We start from the raw sequence: 24,295 nt of genomic DNA, 5'->3' as shown, positions 1-24,295 counted from the left end.
TGGAATCAGGGGCTCCTCCAGGATTTGATCCATCTATGGGGAACACTTTACTTAATTATTTTTGCCTCCATTCACAACAAACTGACAGAGTTATACTCCAGGATTCTTTGCACACAGGCCTGTAAAACAGATGGATTTCATATCCTTGGAGATAGTTTCACCCTTTCCACTTGATCCAGGGTCATTCTGAAGATTCAGAAGGGCTCTTCAAAGATCGTTATGGTGACCCTCTTCTTTTGGAAATGGCCAAGGGTACTTACTACACACTTCCTCACAGACTGGATCTATTTACAAGATGCAGGGGTTGTTTGATACACCTCAGCTTGAAAAAACATCAGCTAACTGCCTGGATGATAGTTTTAATACCTCTTAGGTGCCTATTTTCTGAAGACATGCAGCTAGTGTTCATGGAGGCAAAGGAGCCTGCTACTAGGAAATTCTGTATTAGTAAATGGAAATAACCAGGACCCTTTTATGGCTAGTCTTTCTCTGGTTATACAATATTTTATGAGTTATCGATTCATACTTCTCTGTCAAGGTTCATTTGTCAGCCATTTCAGCATGTCTGCCCATACATCCTCCCCTTTCAATGCATTATCCATTTTAAAAGTTTTTGAAAAGGGTGTTGCATACCTGGTCTCATAGAAAACAAGTGGCTCCTTCTTGGGACCTTAACTTTGTGTTGGAGAGATTAAATGTTGCTACATTTGAAGCAGCCCATTGGCTGATTTGAAGTTCATTACTTGGAAAAACAGTTTTTGTTAATTGACTTCTACAAAACTGTGTCTTGAGTTGCCTACTCTTGTGGTGAGTCATTTGTATTTTGTGTTACAAAAAGTTATGTTTTCCTTGAGAACTAATCTTCTTTTTATGCCCTAAAGTGGTTATCAGATTTTACTTTTCGCAAAGCCATCTCTGTCTTCTTTCCAGAACCTAAAAATGAGAGAGAGAAGATTCTTCATATTCTGGATATCCACAGACAACTATGACATTATCTTGTTAGAACCAGCACCTTCAGAAACTCTGTTCACTTTATTCATTTCTTATGAAGGTAAGAAAAAAGGACAACCAGTGTCAGAGCAGACCATCTCCAAATGGTTGTCACATGCTATTTCCTTTTGTTATATCTACCACAACAAAGTCATTTCCAGGCATGATCACTGCTTGCTGTACCAGGGCTTTTGCTTCATTAGTGATTTTTTTTTTTTTGGAAAGGGTGGATTCTAGAAGTATTCTAGTAGCAGCAACTTGGTCCTTTGTGCATACCTTTACAAAGCACTGCAAATTACTTTCGTTCTACAGGTTCAGAACAAACTTTGCTAGGACTTTTCTGTTCTTTGGACTCTCATCCTTCCTCCTCCCAGACATAGGCAGTGGTAGTCTGCTACAAGAAGGTTTGCATAATTACTTGGGGCTCTGGCAGAAGTGATCCAGTGATCAACATAGCACAGTAGTATAAGTAAACTAAACATAACATTAGGTGTTTGAATGATCACTGCTGCTGTAGCCACTTTCTCCCTCCACCTTATTTTTGCAATTTGTGATGCCATGGTAAGACTTCTTTACTTGCCAAGCATTGACCTCTTTCAATTTCCTAGCCTTTCTCGTTCATTTGACATGAAATGTCTGAAGGGCTTGGCACCAAAGCTGTGTTTCTTCAGCTCTGTTCATGCTTTCAACAGTTTGTGCTATTAGATGGTGCCCTTAAGCTCTGAAAGCTGGCTGTTCTATCTTGTGCACAATATCACCATGTAAGATTACTGCGGCAGTGATCATTTGAGCATCTATTGTTATGGTAAGTTTACTTAATACAGCAGTAGTTTCACAACTAATGGAAGGCTGATGGTTGTCAGAAGAAAAATGCATGAAGAAAAAAAAAATCACAACATGCTCGATCCATTTACATTATACAGTATTCCTGGAGAGAGTACAGAAGATAAAGAAATGACTCTTGTATTGTGAGTTAGTGTACTAACAATTACATATGTATAACAAAGTATTTGTTAGTACACATTATTAACAATGAGCAAAATATTTGCAAGGGACATTTAGAAGAATAGCATTGTATATTTGGTATAAGAAAGCTACATGATGTTTGCAGAGGGGAGGTAAGACTATGACCGCATTAATAGAACAATGAAGATTCCAGAAAGAAGCAAAGTGTAAAAGCATTGCTATTATTGGTGAGTCTTGATGCAGAGGAAGCATTCAGTAAAGTCAGTTGGGATTTTAAGAGTAAGGCAGTGATAGCATTTGCATTCCCTGATAGAGTAATAGTGTTAATAAGGCGGATGTACAAAAGGTGAGAGGGTTCCACTTTGAACAGAAGAAGTAGGGAGGGATGCTCTTTTTCCCCTCCGTTATTTGGTTTATATTTAGAGCAATTAGCAAAGAAAATAAGATTCACAAATTCAAAGATATAACCGGTGTGATGATCAAGAAAAGTTATGTTTATTTGCAGGTGATATTATATTGCACTTGATAAATCCAGAAAAGGGCATTTCCAGTGTTGTGGAACATTTTGAGATGGGTTCAGATCTATTTTGGATACAAAATAAAATGAAGATGAAACAAAAGCTGTAGTGCTAAACCATGTATACAGGCATGAATTTGTTCAGCAATACCTGTCCTTATGAGGACGTGATATGAAAAGGTAATTATGTATGTAGATTAAAAAGAATTCTGTTATGGCAACTAAAGATCTGTGGGAAGAGACTAAACTGAAGATGACACAAACATTAAGGAACTAAAAGCTGCTGATTATGGATGTAGGTACTAAGAGACGAGCCATGCAATGTTTAGTCCCCTTAGCCCTGCATGTAGGCCAGGCATATTTTTGTGAAACAGAGGATAAGTTGCAGATGTCAGCTAATAAAGAGTTGAAGGAGTCACCATTTGCATTACTTGCTGAAGTTGCTCTTTGTTATTTAACTTCTCAGCTTTCTTTCCTGGCAGCAATTTAATGCTGCACATTTTACAACTTCAGAGGCAGAAGTTTTATGGTGGTCTTTTATTTTTCTTCTCAGAACTTGAATAAAAGGTTTCCCGGGATACTTTTGCCTTTTTTTGTTGTTGTTGGCACCACAATTTGCTAATATTGCTGGGGCCAAATGTGGCTTCACCAACTGCTCTTGAATATACTAAGGTTGTTTACTCCTCACACGTCATGTCTGATGCTTGCTTGTCTTCACCAGAAACCTGGAAGACTGAAGATTGCCATGCATTCCTTTGAGTGAGTAGTTTAATTAATTTGTTTATATTTGGAATTCTCAAAACTTTACTAAACAATAGTTAAATCTGCAAAGGCTCTTTAGTTAGAATCGAAATGTGATATTGTGTGATTCGCTAAACGTGAAACCATAATCACCACATGTAAATGGCCAAAAGGACATTATTCCACCAAAGTCACTGCATCCCTTTCAAAAAGGTGTCAGAGTTGATTCTGAATAAATGGGGTGAAAGGGTCAGAGAGGCTAAGCACCCTCAGAAGAAGCTCAGGTGTCCTGCTTTCTCACTTTTGCAGGAATGTCATTTTGAACATTGTAGTTTGGTAAGTCGGTCTTAACTTGTTTGTTTGCATCTTTCGGCTTTTCCCGGTTAGGGGTCGCCACAGCGGAACTCCGGTCCTCTAATGATTGGTAGTTGATTTTTACGTGCCGAGTTACCAGCCCTGACGCACAGCCTTCAATGAAGGTACACTCATTCACGCATGTCTCCACACAGAAGACGCACTACCTGAAAATTGAACCGGACGTCTTACTGTGAGGCGACAACGCTACCACAGCACCCACCACCAGTCTTAACTTGTGTGTCTATTTATTTATTTATTTACGTACTTAACCTGTTGCTTTGCTACCCTGCTGCTGACATTGAGGAGATCACTGATGGGCCAACCTGTAATCCATGCAGATGATACAGGTACAGTATCTGTGTGAAGTGGTCTGCTTCTGCAGGCAGCCGTTTGCACAGTCTGTTCAGTGTTCTGTGTTCTCCATCTGGACCAACTCCATTACCTCGTCATGTACAGCTCTTTGTGTACCAGGACAAGCAGAGCCCACTGATGAGTGAGTTTACTCTGGAGTTGCCCAAGGTGTACTTTACGTCTGATGTCACAGAGATTTTTCTGGTTTTAACAAGTTGCAGTCCTCACTGGCAGCATACCACTCTCTTGCTGTCTTATTGATTGCTTCTGCTAACAATGTATATAACTTTCCTTTCCACTAAAAGAACAGCATGCTATGTTAGTGCAGTCACTTGCTCAATTTTTAATTTATTAAATGACAGATGTACAGTGACTGTTTCATTGTATATCCCACACTCCTTTCACTTTCTTGATGTGTACATTTAAGTATTTGACAAGACGGCAGAAGGTGGTGGTTGGGAGGGAGTTGTCTAGTAAAAATCCCTTAGCAAATGAGGTATCACAGAGCTTAATTTTGGGGGGTAGGCCATGTTCAGCATAGACCAATCTGATTTCACTATGTTAGGTGGAGGGTAGGATTCAGTTTGACTTTATTTTAAGTAGACTTTACATTGCTAGTCAGTGGTCTTTATTTCTGAAAAGTAACACGTGCATCACATTTACAAGTATATAAGAAGATGTTGGGCAGACTTTCACAAATTGTTGCAGCAGACTTTGACATTTATATTAAAATACAGTCAGCAAAAAAATTACACTTTGTTTTCTTCCATAAATTGAGTGTTTTGAGATATGCAGTATATCCAGAGAGCGGATATTTATAAAATGTTTGCATTGAAGTTTAAGTTCCATGGAGGCGTTTCAGAGTAATGAACTTAGTAGTGTTATGTGTGCAAAATAATGTTTTGGAGGAGGGTTGAGGTTTAAGGGAAGGCAGTAATTGAATGAGATATGTAATGTTTGACAGAAAGTGACTCTGTAGCAGATTATATGTGATGTATAATGTTTGCAACTGAGAAAATGTCAGTATGTTTTGTTTCTATTTGTATAAATGTATGATTGTCTGTCATAATTGATAATTCAATAAAGATGCTTCTTTAAAAAATGACGTTAGCAGTGTGTAAACTCTTAACATATTTCATTAACTTGAAGTTTCAGTGTGCTATATTTTCTAAGGCTAAAGTTTGTATCATTTTGAACACATTAACCAATGATGAATTAATTTTGGTTCATACAAGATGTCATAGTTGGAGGGTTACATTACCTAGATTTTAACAAAGTATTACTTGTAAGCATGTGGTTTGTCTGTTTGCTGACATCACCAGAACTGGTGCATTTGTCAAGGACAGGAGTGTTGGCATTCCCAGATACCTGGTAGAGCTAGCCTGGTGAGCATGTGCATTCACAGATTGTAACTAAGATTTAAAGTAAAGAACTTCAGAATTATATGCTTTTGTGGAGAGGGGGCACTTGTTAAAAGAGACTACGGGGAAGGATTCTGGAGAAGAGCAAGTATACAAACCATTCTGGCCTGATCATCACATAATCTCAGTTACACAGAACAGCAGAAGGCATTAAAAAGCAGCACCTGAAGTGGAAGTACTGATGGAAACTTCCTAACTTCATACATGTTTCTAAAGTAATATTTTTTATGTAATCTTAATTTATTTTGGTATGTGTATAATTGGGAAATGCAAGTTTTCCTGATGTTACTTTTAGTAGGCTGCATTTACTGTAGTTACAATTACATTGCAAGATTGTAATCATTGCATTAATTTTGCATTTGCAGAGCTTTTCCTCAGCATGGTTGTATGATCATGAAATTAACATATTTATGTACAGGGAATGCAGAAGATTTAATCCTCTTCAGAAATCCAATTGTGTTTTGTATAACGTGGCACATTGTGGAGGGTGTTATTTGGTTATTTTTGACTAATATGTGTTCAGGAGTTTAGGAGTATTATATCATATGAAGTGAAACCGATAGTCTGATAGTCTTTCGGCGCTTCCTGGTTAGGGGTCGCCACAGAGATCTCTGGTCCTCTTATGATTGGCAGTGATTTTTACGGTGTTGAATTGCCAGCCCAGTGCTCAACCTTCGGAGAAGTCACACACACACACACACCTGCATGCCTTTTAAATTTGTCGATCGCGGGGAGGGCATGCAGACTTCACACAGAACGCACTCCAGCCGAGAATCGAACATGAAAGCCTCTTACTGTGAGGTGACAGCGCTGAGTGCTGCACCACCCTGGCCAACATCAAATGAAGTGAAACTAATTATTTTAAATATTTTACATTTGAAAGGTTAAAGTTCTTGCAGGTGTGCCAGTATAAGGGAAATATTTACATGGGTAGCACAAAATCCTCTGTAAGATCCATCAAACCTGCTTGAAGCCTTGATACTGAAGAGATGTTTCACAACTGATATTTGATCTATTTTGATGGCAGTACAAAAGCAGCACAGCCATAAAGTTGGCATTGTTTTTACAAAACTGCCATTGTTCAGGAAGAGTACTCATTATTCCCAGAAATTGTAGCTTATTGGCCGTTTGGGCAGTTTTTTCCATCTCTTTCAACTTTCTGGTTTAAAAGCCCGCATCTGCAATTCTTTCCCACCTTTCCTGTAACTAGTCTAGTCTAGTCCAGATACAGATTTGCTGTATCCAGGACTGCTTGTAAGCTTTTGAGTGGTGCCAAAGTCTGCTCTTCAGTTTTTCCCTTAGATCTGCTAGTTCTCTCCTCTCCTGCACTTTTACTAGCTTATTAGTTTAGCACCCTACCAGACTGCTTGTAGCAATTATTGTAGCACACAAAAGAGCTACCAGCACTAAATGTTCTACAAGGAAGCCGCTGCAGTACTTATTATTAATGCCCACCCCTCCAGGCATGTCTAAAGGTTAGTTCCTTGTGCTTTCTCCTATTAACCTGGTGAACTTGGGCATCCTGAGGCAATGTAGCAACTGCCTCGTGTACACTGACAACCCTCTCCTCTTATCTCCCAACGCTTAGACTTGCAAGGGATGCACTTATATATCCAAATTGGAAGCCAAGACCAGAATAGCTGGTCAAGAGGAGAAGGTCAACACTTGCACCACACCACATGGAACACACAGCCCTCCAGAACACACACCAGTACTGTCTTCACATAAAAACACAAACCACACACCCACCTTCGCTGAGGCTCTCAGTAAAAATCTACCCAAACAGCAGAGACCTCCAAGGCAGAAACACACTTGACCACCACAACACAACACTACACTAATCACGAGACACACAACTTTCCTAAACAGTGTGCCACTCAACCAAAGCCCCCAAGGCAAAACAGCATTTTGCCCAACACATTAGTCACAGGTGACTCGATAATGAGGCACACTGATGTCCCTCTTGCTAGGTTGAATAAGGAGAAAGTAACAGTCAGCTGCCTGTCCGGTGCCAGGATCCACCACATAACGCACGCACTAAGGTTCCTCAACAACAGGTACAAATATGACTCTCTCATTGTACATGTGGGTGTGAATGACCTAAGACATACCTCCCCTGGACTGCATGGAAAGAGACATTGAGGAGCTCTCGGATTATGTAGCCCAGGCGGGTATGACCCTAGCCCTGAGCCAGCATCCTACCATCACCCCAAAATGATTGATTTCAACAATTGGCTAAGTTTCTTGTGTCATTCTAAGGGGATCCAGTATCTGTCTGCCTGGGATGACATGATTGACAGACCTCAATGCTTTGCCAGAGATGGCCTTCGTCTGTCACCCCTGGGCTTTTGGATACCGGCCAAAGCTCTTGCCACCCCTATAGTGCCTTTTTTAGGCAGTGTTCCAGAGACCAAATTACCACAGTAACAGCTACAAACAAATGCAATCTGAGGGTCATGCTGATCAATGCCAGAAGTCTAAATCTCAAAATGCACTTGCTCAAAGCACTCCTTAAAATGGAGAACATCAACATTTGTACTGTAACAGAGACCTTGGTTCAAGGCAGCAGAAAGCACCCCTGCACTACCAGGCTATAACTCATTCCACACCTTTCGACCCCAGAACTTGGACTGAAGCTCGAAAGGCGCTGCTGTTTTCATATTCATAAAGGATGCACACACCTCCAGACTGGTCGCCCAACATAATGCATCTGAGATAATTTAGGTGCAGCTAACATTGGGTAAGACAGCGATTCAGGTCATAGCCAGCCATGTCCAAAGACTCACACTCCATGTTCCTAAGCACCCTGGAGAATATTAGAGTCCAACCTAACACTCTCATACTGGGCAACTTCAACTACCCCTCCGTTAACTGGGAATACTACTCGTGTACCAATACACTTGCCCAACGCTTTCTGGAATTCATTAATTCCAATGCCCTGGGCCAGCTCGTTCTTACCCCTACTAGAGGTAGCAACATCCTTGACCTGGTCATTACTAACATGGGCGATCGTTGCACTGCACCAGTAGTCAACTCCTCCCTGGTTAAATCCAGCACAAACTCCTCACCTTGTAACCCCACCCCCACCCCACCCCAAGGTAACCACCATGAAAAACTTTTTGGGCTCCTAAAAAAAGAAGTAGCTAACTTCACGGCACCCATGCAAATGGAGAATAGTTGCACGACTGCCGAATCTTACACCAATACACTGTATGAACACGTACACAAATGCATGGATCTCGCCATACCCAGTAGAACCAAGATGCTCTCCTCAAAAAAAAAAAAAAAAAAAAAAAGGAAGCCAGTCTGGTGGTCCTCTACCATAAACAAACTGTGCAACAGGAGGAGGAGAATAAGGTGAAGTCCCAAGACTGGAAAAACTCTCTTAGCCTCAGCAAAAGGCTAAGATCTCTTATCAAATCCTCTTATGAAAACAGAATTGCAGGCAGATAAAGACAACCACAAGGCCGCCTTTAGTTATGTAAAGAATCTCCACGGCAATACCCAGATTTGCTCTGAGCTACTGCACAATGGTACCTCCTATACCGAGCCAATAGATATTGCCAGTATACTGGCCGACAGATTCAGTGCCAACTTTACCCTTCTCTCCCCCACCAAAGAATCAATCACAATACCAGTAGATTGTCATGCACCCAGTATTACTGCTGCAGAGGTTAAAACAGCACTGTCCAAGGCAAAGAATACAGCTTCTATGAGACCTGACAATATCCCTGGTTGTGTTCTACATGAACTACAGAATTAAATGGCACCTCACCTGTGTGCCCTGTTCAATCACAGCCTCACCTCAGGCTTTGTCCCTACCGAATGTCGCACTGCTACAGTCATCCCTCTCCACAAGGGAGGAGTGACTACAGACCCCGAGAACTATTGCCCATTAGCCTGATGGGTCTGATATGCAAAGCTGTGGAACGCATCATCGTGGACCTAATAAACAAGGATATAGGGAATCTCCAAAGTAGATCATGCCTGCTTAACTTGGTCGACTTCTTTGAGTCAGTCACCAGAGCTGTGGATGAAGGCAAGGTGGCTCATACAGCTTACCTTGATCTGGCCAAGGTCTTTGATACCATTCCCCACTCAGGAATCATAGAAAAACTCACTAAGCTAGGCATCAACCCCTATATCACTAGGTGGGTCGCAAACTGGCTCACAGATAGAACCCACAGTGTGAAAGTAGCTGACTCCAAGTCAGACTGTCGACCAGTCACGTGTGGAGTCTCACAGAGTTCAGTCCTGGGTCCTCTCCTGTTTGTATCTAGTTCTTCTCTGAAGTCCAGGCCAACATGAAGGGACTCTGGCTGATAAAGTTCGCAGATGATTGCAAGTTGGGAGCTATTATTAACTCCCCAAGTGATGTTGAGATCCTACAGAAAGGCCTCAATGAGACCGACGACTGGTGTCAGAACCATGGCCTTAAGCTCAGTGTCAAAAAAGTGTGTCATCATCCCCCTTGTGAAAAACCTGGTTTCCTTGAATTACCACATTGATGGTAGTCCACTGAACATAGAAGGTGTTCTAAGAGATCTAGGAACACAGGTTGACAGCAACCTCTCTTTTGACCACCACATTGCCACTGTGGTCAGAATGTCCTTCTATGTGGCACATCTTATTACTAAGGGTTTTGCAACCAGGAAGAAAGAGGTCATTGTTTCCCTCTACTCTTCCCTCATTAGGCCAATCGTCGAGTACGATGCCGTATTTGGCATGTACCTCACTAGACACCTGCAACAACTTGAGAGGCTGTAAAAGTACCGCACAAAGAAGATCCTAGGCCATAAACACTTGTCCTATATGGACAGACTCAAAAAACCTCCTAACTATTCTCTGTCTCATATTGCCTACTTAGAGGCAGTCTCTGCTTGACTTACAAAGCTATGTCTGACCCAGCTCTGTTAGAAATGCTACATCTAAAGAAATCCCAATCCCTCCGCACCACATGCTCCACTGACCTCAACCTCATTACCACAATCAACAGAACATGCTGGAGGGACTGGTTCACAACCCAGAGACTGCCCATGCTATGGAATAGACTTCCCATACCTGTCAAGCAGACCACCTCACTGGCCCTCTTCAAGAGAAATCTTGATGACTGGATGGGAAATAGAAAATTCACCCCAGGAATCACCCCATTGGCTCCTTGACAAAGGCACTAGGAACTAAGGTCGGGTGGCACAATGTCAAGTTAATCCTATGGGCTAGGCTTGTAAAGGCTCCAGGGCCATTAGTCAAGTACACACATATGAACCTATTCAAAACTGAATGTAGGGAGAGTAAAGATACTATGAAGTACCTGCAAACACTGGGATGTCATTAGTTAATTGTGACTGGCGAAAATAATATGTTTGTTTCAGAATGGCATTTATGCTATTAGTCAGGAATCCCTGATGGGTTGAGAAAAATGGTCTTGAGTTTTCTTAGTTTGTGAATGCCAGCACTGTGGGTATCCCTAACTGGAGCAATTTTTAAGAGCACATTTTATTATTGGGATTCATCCATAAATAATAATTATGTGGCAGTTTTTTAAATGGATGCATGTGATACCCAAAATTGATCTGCTTCAGCAAAGGTAAAAGTAACTCAAGTAAAGGGTGTGGTTGAACAAATACATCCTGACCAGTCAACACTATAAGGTGCTACAAATATCATAAGTGGTGTCAAAAAAAATCATATTTCCTTCATTTTACTGCCTATTCTGTTAAGTGTAATGTCCACTGGGAAAACATGGATGTCCTCTGAAGGCACAGATCCATAGTTGAATTCTGGTAGAAACACTTTGTTGGCAAAATAGTTGAAAGTGCACAGGAGCTGAGACTAGCTCCACTTGATTTGAGTAAATTAGTTTATTTTTCTTTGCAGCATTTGTTACAGTAGTGAGGTAATTGGTTTTAGGTAGAATGGTGTTTTACAGCATGTTTTGTTATAGAGAGAGGAAGTTTTCTATGGTATATTTTAGTTGTTATGCCCCTAGATATATTGGCAAACTACTCTAGCAATTCAAGGGTTCTGTAAATTAATAGTAATTGCTTTTCTGTACATTTCAAGTGTTGCCAACTCCTTATTATGTGATGATTTAGAGCTGTTATTCAGTAAGAGTATTGTATGTATCTTGTACCCAGTGCTTTAGTACTTATTTTGGTATGTGCTGTGCTGATGGAAGAATTTGCTGGGAAGAAAAGAAAAATCACACTGTACCCTCTGAGCATACTGTGGCTAAAGGCCATACTGTTCTTGTTTGTATGTCAGGTGGGGGTGGATAGGTGCTTCTTGGTGAAACACGTGATTCTGTCATAGGAGTATCCAAGAGAAGCAGGTTTTATGCTTTTAGTGTACAAGGCACTGGTAAGTTCAGGCCCTGAATGACCTGTATAATGAATGCTGCATGTAGAGCATCATCATCTTGTTAAGAATCAGACCAGCTGGCCAGGTTTCCAAAGCTTTAGAGCTCCATCTGTACACCCTAGCTATTGGTAAGAGTCAATCCAAAGATAAGACTAGTGGCTAGGGCTCCAAATACTTCAGAACATTCTAGATACTGCACAGTGCACTCTCCCAAGGGATTTGGAAGATTGATAGTTGCCTAGAGTTTCTCCTAAGATGGATAGGTTAAGTTCGCCATTGGAGATTACCACCTTTAACAAAAAAAAAAAAAATAAGTAAATAAATAAAATGTTTTAATTTTAATTCTTTATTTCAGAACCCTTTTGACTGGTGATGTTGAATATTTTTTCTGCAAAAATTAATTTTTTTGTCGGTGTTCTCTGAGGGAATTTCTATGTAATATGGTTTTGCCTTAAAATATTTTACTTCAGCTGAGGCTAGTACTTTAGCTTTCCAGGAATTTTTTTTTCTCAAAACTTCCAACCAACTCATGGCAGTCCTGCTGATTGCTTATCAGACACTCTTCGTAGCTGTATTTCTGTCCTAAGTCCCTGTGGGAATTCCAGAACCTTTTGAGAGATTTTGTTAATTTTATAAGCAAAATTGTATTTTCTTATGCATTGCTATTTTGCAAGGGACTGGATCTAGTATGTTTATGTGCTTGTGACTAAAAACTTTTATGTCATAAGCCTTGTTTTTGTAAAGGAGGTTTCACCGTCTCTCTCTAGCTCTGCTGTCCATCTGAGAGTGAGTTTGTAGCTAGGACACAGAATTGGGCTCCATTAAGTCTATTTCTAATTCACCAATCCACAAGAAGAAGAAAAACTTGACCAGGAGGCTTTATGTTCAAGCCAGCTTTCTGACTTGACTCAGCTATGGCCATCAGTTGTTACTCAGAAAACTCATCTTTTTCTGCTGGTTCCTTTGGTGACAGTATGGACAAGTGGTCTAGCATGCCCTCTGTGGCTATCCATTTGCATTTACTAGGGAAGGGAGAACCACCATTGCAGACTTTGTGGAAGGCAGAGGGGGAATATTGCTAACTGCATAGAGTATCTCTTTCCCATAGCGGAGACCTGTCTTTTGCTAGGAAGTCTTCTAGAAAAGAAAGCACAAGTCTAGGCAATTTTCCTCGTATGGAACAGATAAGTGTCTGTGCTTGGTTAAGTGATTGTTGAAAGCATTTCATTCATTCATTTATGATTATCCACCTCAAAAGGGAAAGAAAGAAAGTTATTTTCTCTGACAGATTCTGTTGGGAATATTCTGATTCTCAAAATTGCTCATACTCTGAGTCTCCTCCTGAAGAATGGTTGTTTTCTAATACTAATGTCAATATATGAGGTGCTTTTTTCAGTGGGAACCAAAAGACTTGTCTGAATCTCAACAGATGTGTTATGATTTATTACAGATATATTTCCCTCAACTTGCATCTGCCCCTCTGGTATTATCAGCTACAGAAGTCACGTTTTTAGCAGCCTGTACTTTTTCCTGACAGTCATCCATCTGCTCCTAAAAAGTCTGATAAGTTGTATAAAATGCTGTAGATCCTAGATCATGTTGTTATTTCCTTATCAAAGTCTGTTTCTACTGAGCTTTTTTCAGCTACAACATTACCCCTTCTGAGAAAATCAAAAAGGTTTTGGATACATTTGGTTAAAATTGCTGATTTTCTATGATAATGTAAGGAATGTAATTGCTGCTGTGTCACCTTCAGTTACTAAAAATTGCTTGTGTCCTTAGTATCTGCTGTGGGACACTGCTCATGTTGTATCCAGGTTTGCTACCATTGGCTCTGTTTTGAGAAGATTTGTTTGATTACAAAGTTTGGCAGAGAATGTTAAATTAACATTTTAAATTCTGCTGTTCCGTTTTCTAGTAATTGCTTATTTGGCAGCCACCAGAATTAAACTTAACAAGGTCTTAGTATGTCTAGGCAATTCAGATGCTGTATCCCAGCTCAAAAAAATAATTTCCTTAGTTAAACTCATTTGCTCACCCAGTGTTCATGAGAGAGTACTCTGTATGGGATTTTTAAAGTCTGCCAACTCATTACACTTTCAAAACACGTCTCCAGTTACCTTTTTTCTTCCCCATCACACCTTGCCATCTACCGGAGGAAATATTCTTCGGTGTTTGGGATATAAAAATATCTATGCATATCTGGAGCTTTGTGTATGTCCTCCTATTGTTTCTTTGTGAGTTGCATAGCTCATCTCTCTTCCCAATTTTTTCTGAACTCTTCTGATTGATTCCTTTAGTTACCGTGCAATATTTTATATGCTTTACTAATTATCCCTTTTTAACAGCAGTCTCTGCTCTAGATTTAGTTAAAAACTCAGATAGTGAATGTCTTTCATTTAGGATTCACCAATCCTTTTCTGTTTGCCTATGTTCTGATATCAATCCCTGATGGGGCCTGCAATTTAAATGTCTTCTTGGCCTCTTCCCATTCTATTACCTTTCCTTCTCTAATTATTTCTTCCCAGTACTTTCTTTACCAGCTTCCTCCAGTAAATTCCAGACCCCTTTTGTCTGTACTGTGTTCCCCTAATTGCAGTCATCCCTATTGACAGAATCTCCTTTCTCCATTCCCATGTTGGCTTAGTTTTTTGTAAAATTTCTGCTACTTTATGAATATAATATTCTGTATGATGGTTATTCTCCTTAAAGATCTGTCTCTAAAATCCAATTCTTTCATTATTTCTTCAATTACCCCCCCCCCCCACACACACACACACACACTCGCTTCATCATCATGCCTTTCCCCTTTGAACTGTATATTTCTGCTTGTGTTATGTAGAAGACCCTTAACTGTGTAGCTCTAAAATATCCTTTCAACTCAGGTTATCCTGAACCTCCTTCTTCTGTTGGATCAGCTAATCCCACTTGACTCTTGCCCTCCTCCCCTCCCAAATAAAATCCTCCCACTCTTAATTACCGTCCAAAACTTCTCTGGTTGATAAAAATATGTCTGTGTATAAAACTAAAGGGACTGAAAACAATTTCACTGCTTCCATCTTGCTAGCCATAACCATAGGCAAGAGCTTCCAGTTTATCAGTTTTTGTATTATCTTTTGTTCAGTCTCTTCCAACATATCCTTAACTGCCATAACTGAATCCTTTTTAATCCAAACTCCTAAATACTTTATTTTGTCATGTCCCCATAAATATGGGTATTGCTGAGCCAATTCATATGTGGGTACATAGTTTATAGCTGTAGCTGTAGCTTTTGTTTTATCGTCATTAATTTTATGTTTCAGAAAACTCGGAGCTGTCTCAGAATATTCGACAACACTGAGATGTCCTTTTCTGGTTCCATCAAATAACAAAATATCATTGGTAAATGTCAGTGTTTCTTGAACACCGTACCAATTACATCCTTGTATTTATAAGTCCCTTATTTTCTTTTCCAGGATTCTAAATATAATGCAAGTAAAGGGGAAAGAGGACACCTCTGTCTGGTTTCTGTGTTTGGACACAACTTATCAGAGATGAACCTTCCCACTTTGATTTTTTTTTTCTTCTGATTCATCATGTAACCTTCTAATTAACCATATTATTGTATCAAGTTCTAAATACAATGCAACTAACAAAGGGGAAAGAGGACACCCCCTGCCTGGTTACTCTGTTCAGACACAGTCAGAGAGGAACCCCTCCCAGTTTTTGTTTTTTCCTCCAATCCCTTGTATATGCTTCCAGTTAGCTCATTGCTCATACGATCACAGCTCACTCTGTCGAATGCTTTCTCTGCATCACCACCTACCAAAAACAGTGGTATTTTCTTACATTCTTCTTCCCTCTGGATCATCATTGTTCTATTAATGTTGTCAAATGTTTGCCTGTCCTCCGCAAAACCACGTTGGTCCATATCTATCAATTTTGGCATCACCTTTACAATTCTTTTAGCCATTATAGACATAAACACTTAGTAATCATGGTTTAGAATTGATGTAGGCAAATTTGAAGCTGGAGTAGATGGGTCTTTACTGTCTTTATGTAATACACCCACCACAACTTTTTTCAGGATATTGGTTCTTCCCCTCCTTTTAAAAGACTGTTAAACAAAAGCTTCCAGATTTTTAGTACTTTCTTCCCGCCTAACTTCTACCTGGAAACCATCCGTTCCTGAAGACTTTCCTGTAGATTGGTTATACATCGTCATTTTTATCTCATCGCCTCCTATCGTAACTGTTAATTGTTGTGCTTTGTCTACCTGTAACCTTGGCATGCGTATTTAAGTCTTCCATAAATATTTTAATCTGTACTTTTTCTTGATTTCCTCACTTCTCTGCTTTATACGAATTTTGATACAATTTCTGAAACATGTCTTGATACCTCTACAAGATCTCTGGTTATTTTTTTGTTTTAGGCTGCCTGAGTTTGGCAAAAGCCCCTTCTACTTTCTGTTGTATAAGTTATTGTGCCAAAAGTTTTTGTGCTCTGGAGTTATCAAAAAAATAGTTGCTTAACAGCAATCTTTCTAAACTCATGCATGTTATCCGGGTACTCTTCTTTTCTCTTGAGCACTCTGCAGTTGCTCCTGCTCTGTGAGATTCCCCTTATTTTGTAATACTGTAATCTTTGTCAGACCATCTGAATAATTATTGTTACTTTTTAACCAGATATTTTTATTTCTACCCTATTTTTAAATTCCACTTTCACTTTATCTCACTCACTAGCAATAACTTCTGGAGTACTTTCTGTCTTCCCTAATAGGCGTGGATATTTTCCATTACCATTCCTTAAATCCCTCTCTTTTTTAACATGTAGGTTGGGGAGTGCCAGTGTTTCGTTTTTACTTCATTCCCCTGCTTTTTATCTTAGTAGTTATTGGCACTTGATCAGAAATAGTTTTTGGGCATGTTTCAAAGTTCTCAATAAATGAACATGTTCCTGTGAAATCAAATTTCTGTCAAGTGTAGCTCACTTATTGTACCTTGGAGAATAATATGTTCCTGCTACTGAATTCACATCTTCCATACCAAATATATTCATAAATTTCCTCAGAAATCTACCCTCTTTTGTTATATTTTCCCTTCTAGGCCCCAGATCAATCCTCATTGTTTCAAATCAAATTCCAGTTGCCATCTATAAGTAATATTCCCTGCTGAAAGCTGATTATTTCTCCCAAAATTTGTTTAAGCTCCAGAATGAATAGCAGTTTACTTGGAATATAAATACATGCCAGTGTAATCCTCATCCCTTGCTACTACAAATCTGTCATTAGCTTTTATCGTAAATTCAGAAAACAAACAAACTAGTAAATCGACAACAGAACTGAGGCAAGTCAGGTAACACACGGCAGATGAATACAACTAAACACCAAGTTTAATGGTTAAGCGCTTTTCGTTTGACAAATTGCTCAAACTTCATCAGACCAATACATTCTTCACTCAAGTGACTTAAATATTAATACAAATTAGCAAATTAATTATGTGAATTGAATAATTAAGGTTCAACAAGCATAATAGCAAGTTTAACACAACTTTAAAAACACAATACTGCACAATAAAACTACCTTCAACTGCAACATAAACTTGATTTAAAACAAGTAGGTAAATGTACCTACTAGTAAAATTGTTAAAAACATTTATAAACTAAAAGTGTCAAAATTGAATCAGAAACAGGCATTGCTATTAACATAGTAAGTTGTTACATAAGATGATGTTTTGGGTAAGGTCATGGTTTAGGCTATGGTCCTCAATAGTAGAATTATTAATGTTACTGTCATGAACGTATTGGACATTCTCACTGTCCAAAATAGGTCTATAAAAACAATCCGACCGTTTCTTCTTTACTTCTTCTACAAGATCATTGACCATACTTTCGGGGTAGCCTCGATGAAGGAACATGTTCTTTAACAACAAGCATTCATCATAAAAATCTTTTTCAAGAGTATTAATTCTGGCTGCCCTCACCAACTGGCCCTTAACAACTGCCCGCTTATGGTGGTAAGGGTGGCAGCTTGAATAATGTAAAAAAGCATTGTAATATGTACTTTTCCTATATATCTTGGCAATGTATTTCTGAAGTGAATGATCCTTGGATAACAAAATATCCAAATAAGCTATAGATTCACTAGAAAATGTTGATGTAAAATTCAAAAACTGAGTGGTGTCATTAAAGTAGTCAACTATCCTGTCACTGGTATCTTTGTCACCTTTTAGCAAAATAAAAATATTGTCTAAATATCGGGTATAAAAAATTAGTCTGTCTTTATATTCAAAATTTGACAGCACAAGCAAATGTTCCCAACGTGCCATTACCAAGTTAGCTATACTAGCTCCACAGGGGGAACCCATTGCTACACCCACTTTCTGCAAGAAAAAATCATCACCAAAAGCAAAGAAGTTGTTATTAAGTACTAAGTCCATTAGTTCGTCTACTAAATATAACTCTCTCCTAGAACATCCATGTGAACTTAACTCCTCCCTGACCCAATCTGGAGCAATGTCATGAGGGATACAAGTATATAGATATTTGACATCTATTTTAAGGAAGTTGTAATCCTTATCGAAAACCAACTTGTTAATTTTATCTAAAAAAGACCATGAGTCTTTACAAATTTGGTTTTCATAAACCAAAAATTTTTGCAAGATTGGGTCAATAACCTTAGCGCAAGAATATGTTGGAGAACCTCTACTATCAACAAGAGGGCGCATAGGAGGGTTGATGACATCTTTATGAATTTTGGGAATACCAAACAAACATGGAAATCTAGGATAAATTGTAGACATATAGTTAAACAAATGTTGGTCTATTCTCCCTTCTACATACATTTCTTCTAAGGTATTCTTGATGTGTAGATAAGCTGTGTTAGCTTCAGATCGTGAACTACATGAGTAGGATGGGCTATTTAGCAAGCTTCTCATCCGATTAACATAATCGGATTGTTCAAATACAACCATCCATCCACCTTTATCAGGTTTACAAACCCGAAGATCATGAAATCTAACAAATTCAATACATTCTTTCTCAATGTGTGTATTTGTGTTTTCAGAAGGGTGGCGTTGTTGGTGGGAGAATTTTTGTCTAATGTCCAATTCACACATAAGTTCAAACACTTGCAAAATGGGGTGTAGTGGTGGGTTGAAAACACTCGGTTTTCTAAATTGATTGCTGTTAACAAAACTTTATTATCTTTTTATTATCTTTTTTCCCTTTTCTGTCACTACTGGAGCACCCCTGGCAATTAATATAAGTACACAGACTATCCATCCTGAAATCGTTTCTTTATCAAATTCACTTGCTCAGTTCTTTCCAAATGCGTCTGCTATAGCATTGCTATTTGCACTGTGCATTTCTTAATATAATTAAGTATTCTTTCCTTTTGTCTATACCTCTGAGACCACTGACATTACAAGATAATATGGAAAGAGTTGCCATTAAGGTAAAAAGTCAATGTTCCCACTTTTTATATATGACAGCTTTTATAAATGTCTAATTCCAGCTTTTGTGATACATGAACCCATTAATGTTTGGCAGGTTAAACTTTATGCAATTTTTTTCTTGCCATTAACATTGAAACCTATGTCACACATTGTACAAGACTTTTTGTTTCAATAAAAAACCCCTCAAGCAAGAAACCAAAATGCCCCCAGAACACCTCTACAGCAAGAACACCAGTCCTCCTCAGGCAGACATCAGTTAAGTCCCACAATACTTTTTGGGTCTACTCAGATAGGGCCTTTCTTATTCTGACATGAAGGTGCATGCTTCTGTCATCTCAGCTTTCCTACCCCATTCTCCTCCCATTTACTCTTGCCCCCACCTAAAGCTATTTCTAAAACATGTCATTCACTTGACACCACCCAGAAGGAGCCCAGTCCCTACCCGGTATCTCAATTACTTGCTAGAAAAATTCACCCTGCCTCCTTTTAAACTGATGCTTACTTGGAAAGGCCACTTTACTAATTGTCATCACTTCAACAAGGGGGTGGGTCTGTTAGCTACAAGCCCTTATGTGCAAAGAGTTTTTCCACAGTCTTTAACAGGGATAGGGTAATCCTCAGAACTAATCCATCTTTCATGCCTATGGTGGTATCAGAACTTTCTCTAAACCAGGCTAGCCATCTGCCAGTTTTCTTTCCAAACACTCACACCAAAGTGGAGGAAATCCTTCATTATCCACATGTGCAAAGACAAATCAGGTACTACTTGGACCGGACAAATCCCCAAATAGAGTAGAGCAACTGTTGGTGGTTTTCACAGAGGAGAAATAGGGCAATTTTTTCTCTAAAGAAACCATATCCAAATGGATAGCTAGCTGCTTTAGGTTCTGTAATGCTCACCATGGGAAACCTCTTCTTGGTAATGTTGAAGCCCATGCCACCAGGCACAGGGCAGCTAACACCGCCTTTATCAAAGGAGTTCCTACACAGGCATTCCTAGAAGCTATCACTTGGAACTCAGTGCACAGCTTTACAAAGCACTACCATTTAGGCATCACTTCTCGAGCTACAGCAGAGTTTGCTACAGCCATTCTGCAAAAACTTATTTCCTAAGGGCCAACAGCTTCTCCTACTATGCTTCCACTAGTTTGGGAGGCCTCCCAAGAATCAGTAATGCAATACCGACTACGAAAAACATTGTACAGTTGTGTGTCACATCTACCATAATTGTAGATGCTCAGGTATTTCAGTGTTGCAGTACAAGTTCCCATCCTCCAACCCCTCTGTCTGCTTACCCTTTCCTTTCCAGTTGCTGGGCGCAAGGTTGGGAGGAGACTCCTGCAGAAAGATCCTTCATCATCCTCTCTCCTTCTTACGTGTGTATTACTACGTTTGCTAACTCAGACATTTGCTGAGGTTGTGCTGTCTTCGGGCATCAGACTGCTTGTACACTACTTAGACCTGAAGATGTTGCTGATGGATGACATTCTTATATCCCAATGTCCAGACATTGGTCCTCAAACATCTATCTGCTAGAGGTGATGTACAAACTCTGGAAAATAGAGCTGGTCATGGGCTTTTGCATAGCTGGAAGAACCAAGAATCAGTACTGCGACATGGATCTACTGGAACATCTGCAGTTATGGTACGTGTGATGCATCTGGACTTTCTCATGATCCCCTTAGCTACACTTCACTTGAGAAAGATTCAGTGATTTGTCAAGTCAGTTTGGACTCAATACCAGCACCTTTTATCATTTCATATTCCAGTGTTTGGGTTTGTAGTGCAGGGACTATGGACAAACAAAAGAAGTCAAAACACACAAATGCCAAGGAAATGCTTTCAAAGATCTGAATCATCTTTGGATTCCAGGCCCTCTGCTAGCAATCACAGACAGATAACACCAGAGTGATATGGTCCATAAACAAGGGCGGCCAGATGCAACCCCATTTGCAGACCAGCTGCTGTAACTTGGAATCTAGCAGTTCAGTTCAATTTGTCCCTCTAGGCTATAAACATTCTGTCAGAGCAAACCTTTGTGGTAGATTAGCTGAGCAGGACCAGGGCAGACATTCAGAAATGAAAACTGAACCCACGTATCTTCCAAGAATTGGTCCATCTGTGGCTAACTCCTCAAGTAGCTCTGTTTGCCTCCAGCCAAAACTGACAGTTAAAGAAATTTATTCCCAGGAACCCATGCAGACAGTCCTGGAAGACAGATGCTTTTTTCAGTCACATGGATGTAAGTGTTCATGCTTTTTCATCCTTTCTTCCAATAACCAGAGTTCTTCTCAAGATTCAGAACTCTCTAAAGATAATTGTGGTGACTTGCCCCCCTGCTTTTATGTAGTAGAGAGCTTGTGTTTGTGTGTGGGGAAGAAGGTGTGTGTATGTGGAGTAGAAGTGCGTAATTCAAAATTTCCAGTGTGCGAGATTTTGAATTTCGTGCTTCTGAGTTTTCGTTGTTTTAAGGTTTCAACTTTATAGCCTCGAAATACTGAATTTCGATGTTTCAGTATTTCGAGGATATAAAGTGAATCTATATATAGATATATATATATATATATATATATATATATATATATATATATATGTATATATATACATATATATATATATATATATGTATATATGTATATACATATATATATATATATATCTCTATATATAGATTCACTTTATATCCTCGAAATACTGAAACATCGAAATTCATATGAATTCATATATATATATATATATATGTGTATATATATATATATATATATATGTATATGAATAATAATGTTTTGTCCAACAAATCCAGGTTATTACTCCTGTGTAGGTCTATACTCCAGGTTACATCTTCATTCTGTGATAAACAGATAAGAATTTTCTTTCTTCACTTTTGAAATAAAGCATCCACCAAATCCCATACATATAAGGCAGCACTTCAGTAACAGCTATAGAATATGCTTATCCATTTATATTTTATTCTAGCACTTTTGCCTTTCAAGTTCTTGATTTTTCATGGCAGATAATTAGTGTTCAGGTTTCACTACTGTTTTTCCTCTGTTATGGAAGGATTTCTACTAAAATCCACGAAGTCAGTGTTTTTTGTGGAAAGGATTGATTCCTTCTTGTGATGTTTAGAATGGAAATACTGCAGTTTGGTGCATATAGGCCACTAAGCCCTTCTGCTTTTTGTGAGTCTTTGTTTAGCTGTACGGTAATGGCATAAAATGGATATGTTGATAAGATGTTAACAAGACATTCTCTCCATTAGAATGATCCTATAATAATTGCTATTATTTCTTCATTCTTTCTAGGATGGCAGTACAGCGTTGTCCATAGCCCTTGATGCAGGTCATAAGGATATTGCAGTACTGTTATATGCTCATGTCAATTTTTCTAAAGCACAGTCACCGGTAAGTAAACGTCTTCATGCTAGTAAGTTAGAACTATTTGTATTAAATACTTTTTGTGTGTGTGTGTTTTTTTTTTTTTTGACTCGTATAAAGAGAAATTGTTTAAAATATCTGAATGAGAAAAGCATACTAACTTTATATATTTCCAGATGTGGTGTGGGGGAACATTCAAGTGCGGTGACTTGCTCAGGGTCACTGAAGGTCCAGCTGAGGCCTGTACAGTTTAAGTGATGATTCCTTCACCATTGTATTAACCTGTATTTAAATGTATGTAATTTGCAAATGTGTGTACTGCTGTATCTGTTTAGATTTAGTTAAGAAAAATGTGATGTTTTGTTTAAAAAAATCCGTACACCCCACTTCCTTACAGGCCAATTGTACCACTCAGAAGTCAAGACTAATGAAAGCTTAACACCAAGTTAACATGGTGCTGCTGCCTGCAGTTTTGCCATATTTTCCCATTATGTCCATTCTATCACTGACATCTAGCTGCATACAAGATGCACGGGGGGGTGTGACATTAGTGTAATTTGTGTCAGTAATGAGCCTGATATTTCTGATGGATGCATTCACAAACGAGGGTTCAGTGTTGTTAGTTACTGACTCGTCATTGGAGATCATTTCTTCCCTTCTGTGACATCTTCATGAGCAATATGTCTGACTTAGAAGTGAGAGATCTGTCAAAAGAGCTGACAGTGCTATTTACTTCTGAGAGAGATGTGCCGTGCTTGCTATTTAGTTAGTTTTGAGACCTCCAAGACGAGTATTTATGTTCATAGTTAGGTACTTGTGGCCCAAGTGCCTATGTAAGCCTAGCCAACAAGGTTCCCTGGCTTATGCCACCCAAGAAAGTTATTTTCCTGTGCCTCTGTCAAGCAGAGCCACAGAAGTGATCACCAGGTGTATTTCCTATTTCTCACTCACTTATCAAGATTTTTCTTGAAGAGTACTAATGAGGAATTTTGCTTGACATAGATGGGTAGCTTGTTCCAGAGTATGGGAAGTCTCTGGGACAGGAATCTATCCCTCCAGCATGTCCTGCTTATTGTGGTGACAGGGTTTAGGTCCCTAGAGGGTGTAGCTCAGAGGGATTGGGATTTCTTTAGGTGTAGCAAGTCCAACAGCTCTGGGTTTGACAGAGCTTTATATGTTAGGCAGAGATCACCTCGGAGTAGGCAATATGCTATGGAGTAAAGTTGGAGTTTTTTGAGACAGTCAGTGTAGGGCATCTGTTTGAGGCCAGTAATCCTCTTTGTGGGGTACTTCTGTGGCCTTTCCAGCTGCTGCAGATGTCTTGTGAGGTACATTCCAAAAGGGAAGGAAACACCAGACAGTGGTACTGATAGTCAATAAAGACTGGAAAGCAAGTTGCTTATTGTATAAAAACTTTATTCCACGCTTTCGTCTCAACAGGACGTCTTCAGAACAAATAATAAAAACCAAGTCAAAGCAACCCCAGTAATATACCTACTTTAAAACTATGTAAGCCAATAAAAAGTTCAAAGCAACTAGTCAATTAAAAGCACACTTACATTTTTAAAGCAGCCCGCACTGAGAACTGTCAGGGAACCACAGAAAATAAATCAAAGCTTCCTAATAGTAAGTTTCCTAATTTTAAGAAAACATTTGATGTTGATTGCATTATTTAGACCGGGATTTTTATCAGCCCCCAATCTAATCTGCCAAGCAGTTTCTTTCTGTTCCACAATATTCTTGTAATCACCACCTCTGGGATCAGTGGACACTTCTTCTAAA

At 39.2% G+C, this 24,295-nt stretch overlaps 1 protein-coding gene across 3 annotated transcripts in view; it reads left to right on the top strand.

Annotated features, from left to right (window-relative positions):
- Positions 1 to 24,295, top strand: part of KANK1 (KN motif and ankyrin repeat domains 1) — a 1,631,365-nt gene that overhangs the window by 1,558,971 nt on the left and 48,099 nt on the right. For all 3 annotated transcript variants that reach the window (XM_044064327.1, XM_044064324.1, XM_044064326.1), the window contains one exon: positions 22,442 to 22,540. In XM_044064327.1, the coding sequence (XP_043920262.1) occupies positions 22,442 to 22,540 (99 nt within the window). The remainder of the gene's footprint in view (positions 1 to 22,441; positions 22,541 to 24,295) is intronic.

The sequence above is a fragment of the Protopterus annectens genome, chromosome 2.part2 (genome assembly GCF_019279795.1).
Source record: "Protopterus annectens isolate FY-2018-M chromosome 2.part2, PAN1.0, whole genome shotgun sequence".
In the NCBI taxonomy this organism is placed as follows: domain Eukaryota; kingdom Metazoa; phylum Chordata; order Ceratodontiformes; family Protopteridae; genus Protopterus; species Protopterus annectens.
This window is presented reverse-complemented; position numbering and strand designations above follow the sequence as displayed.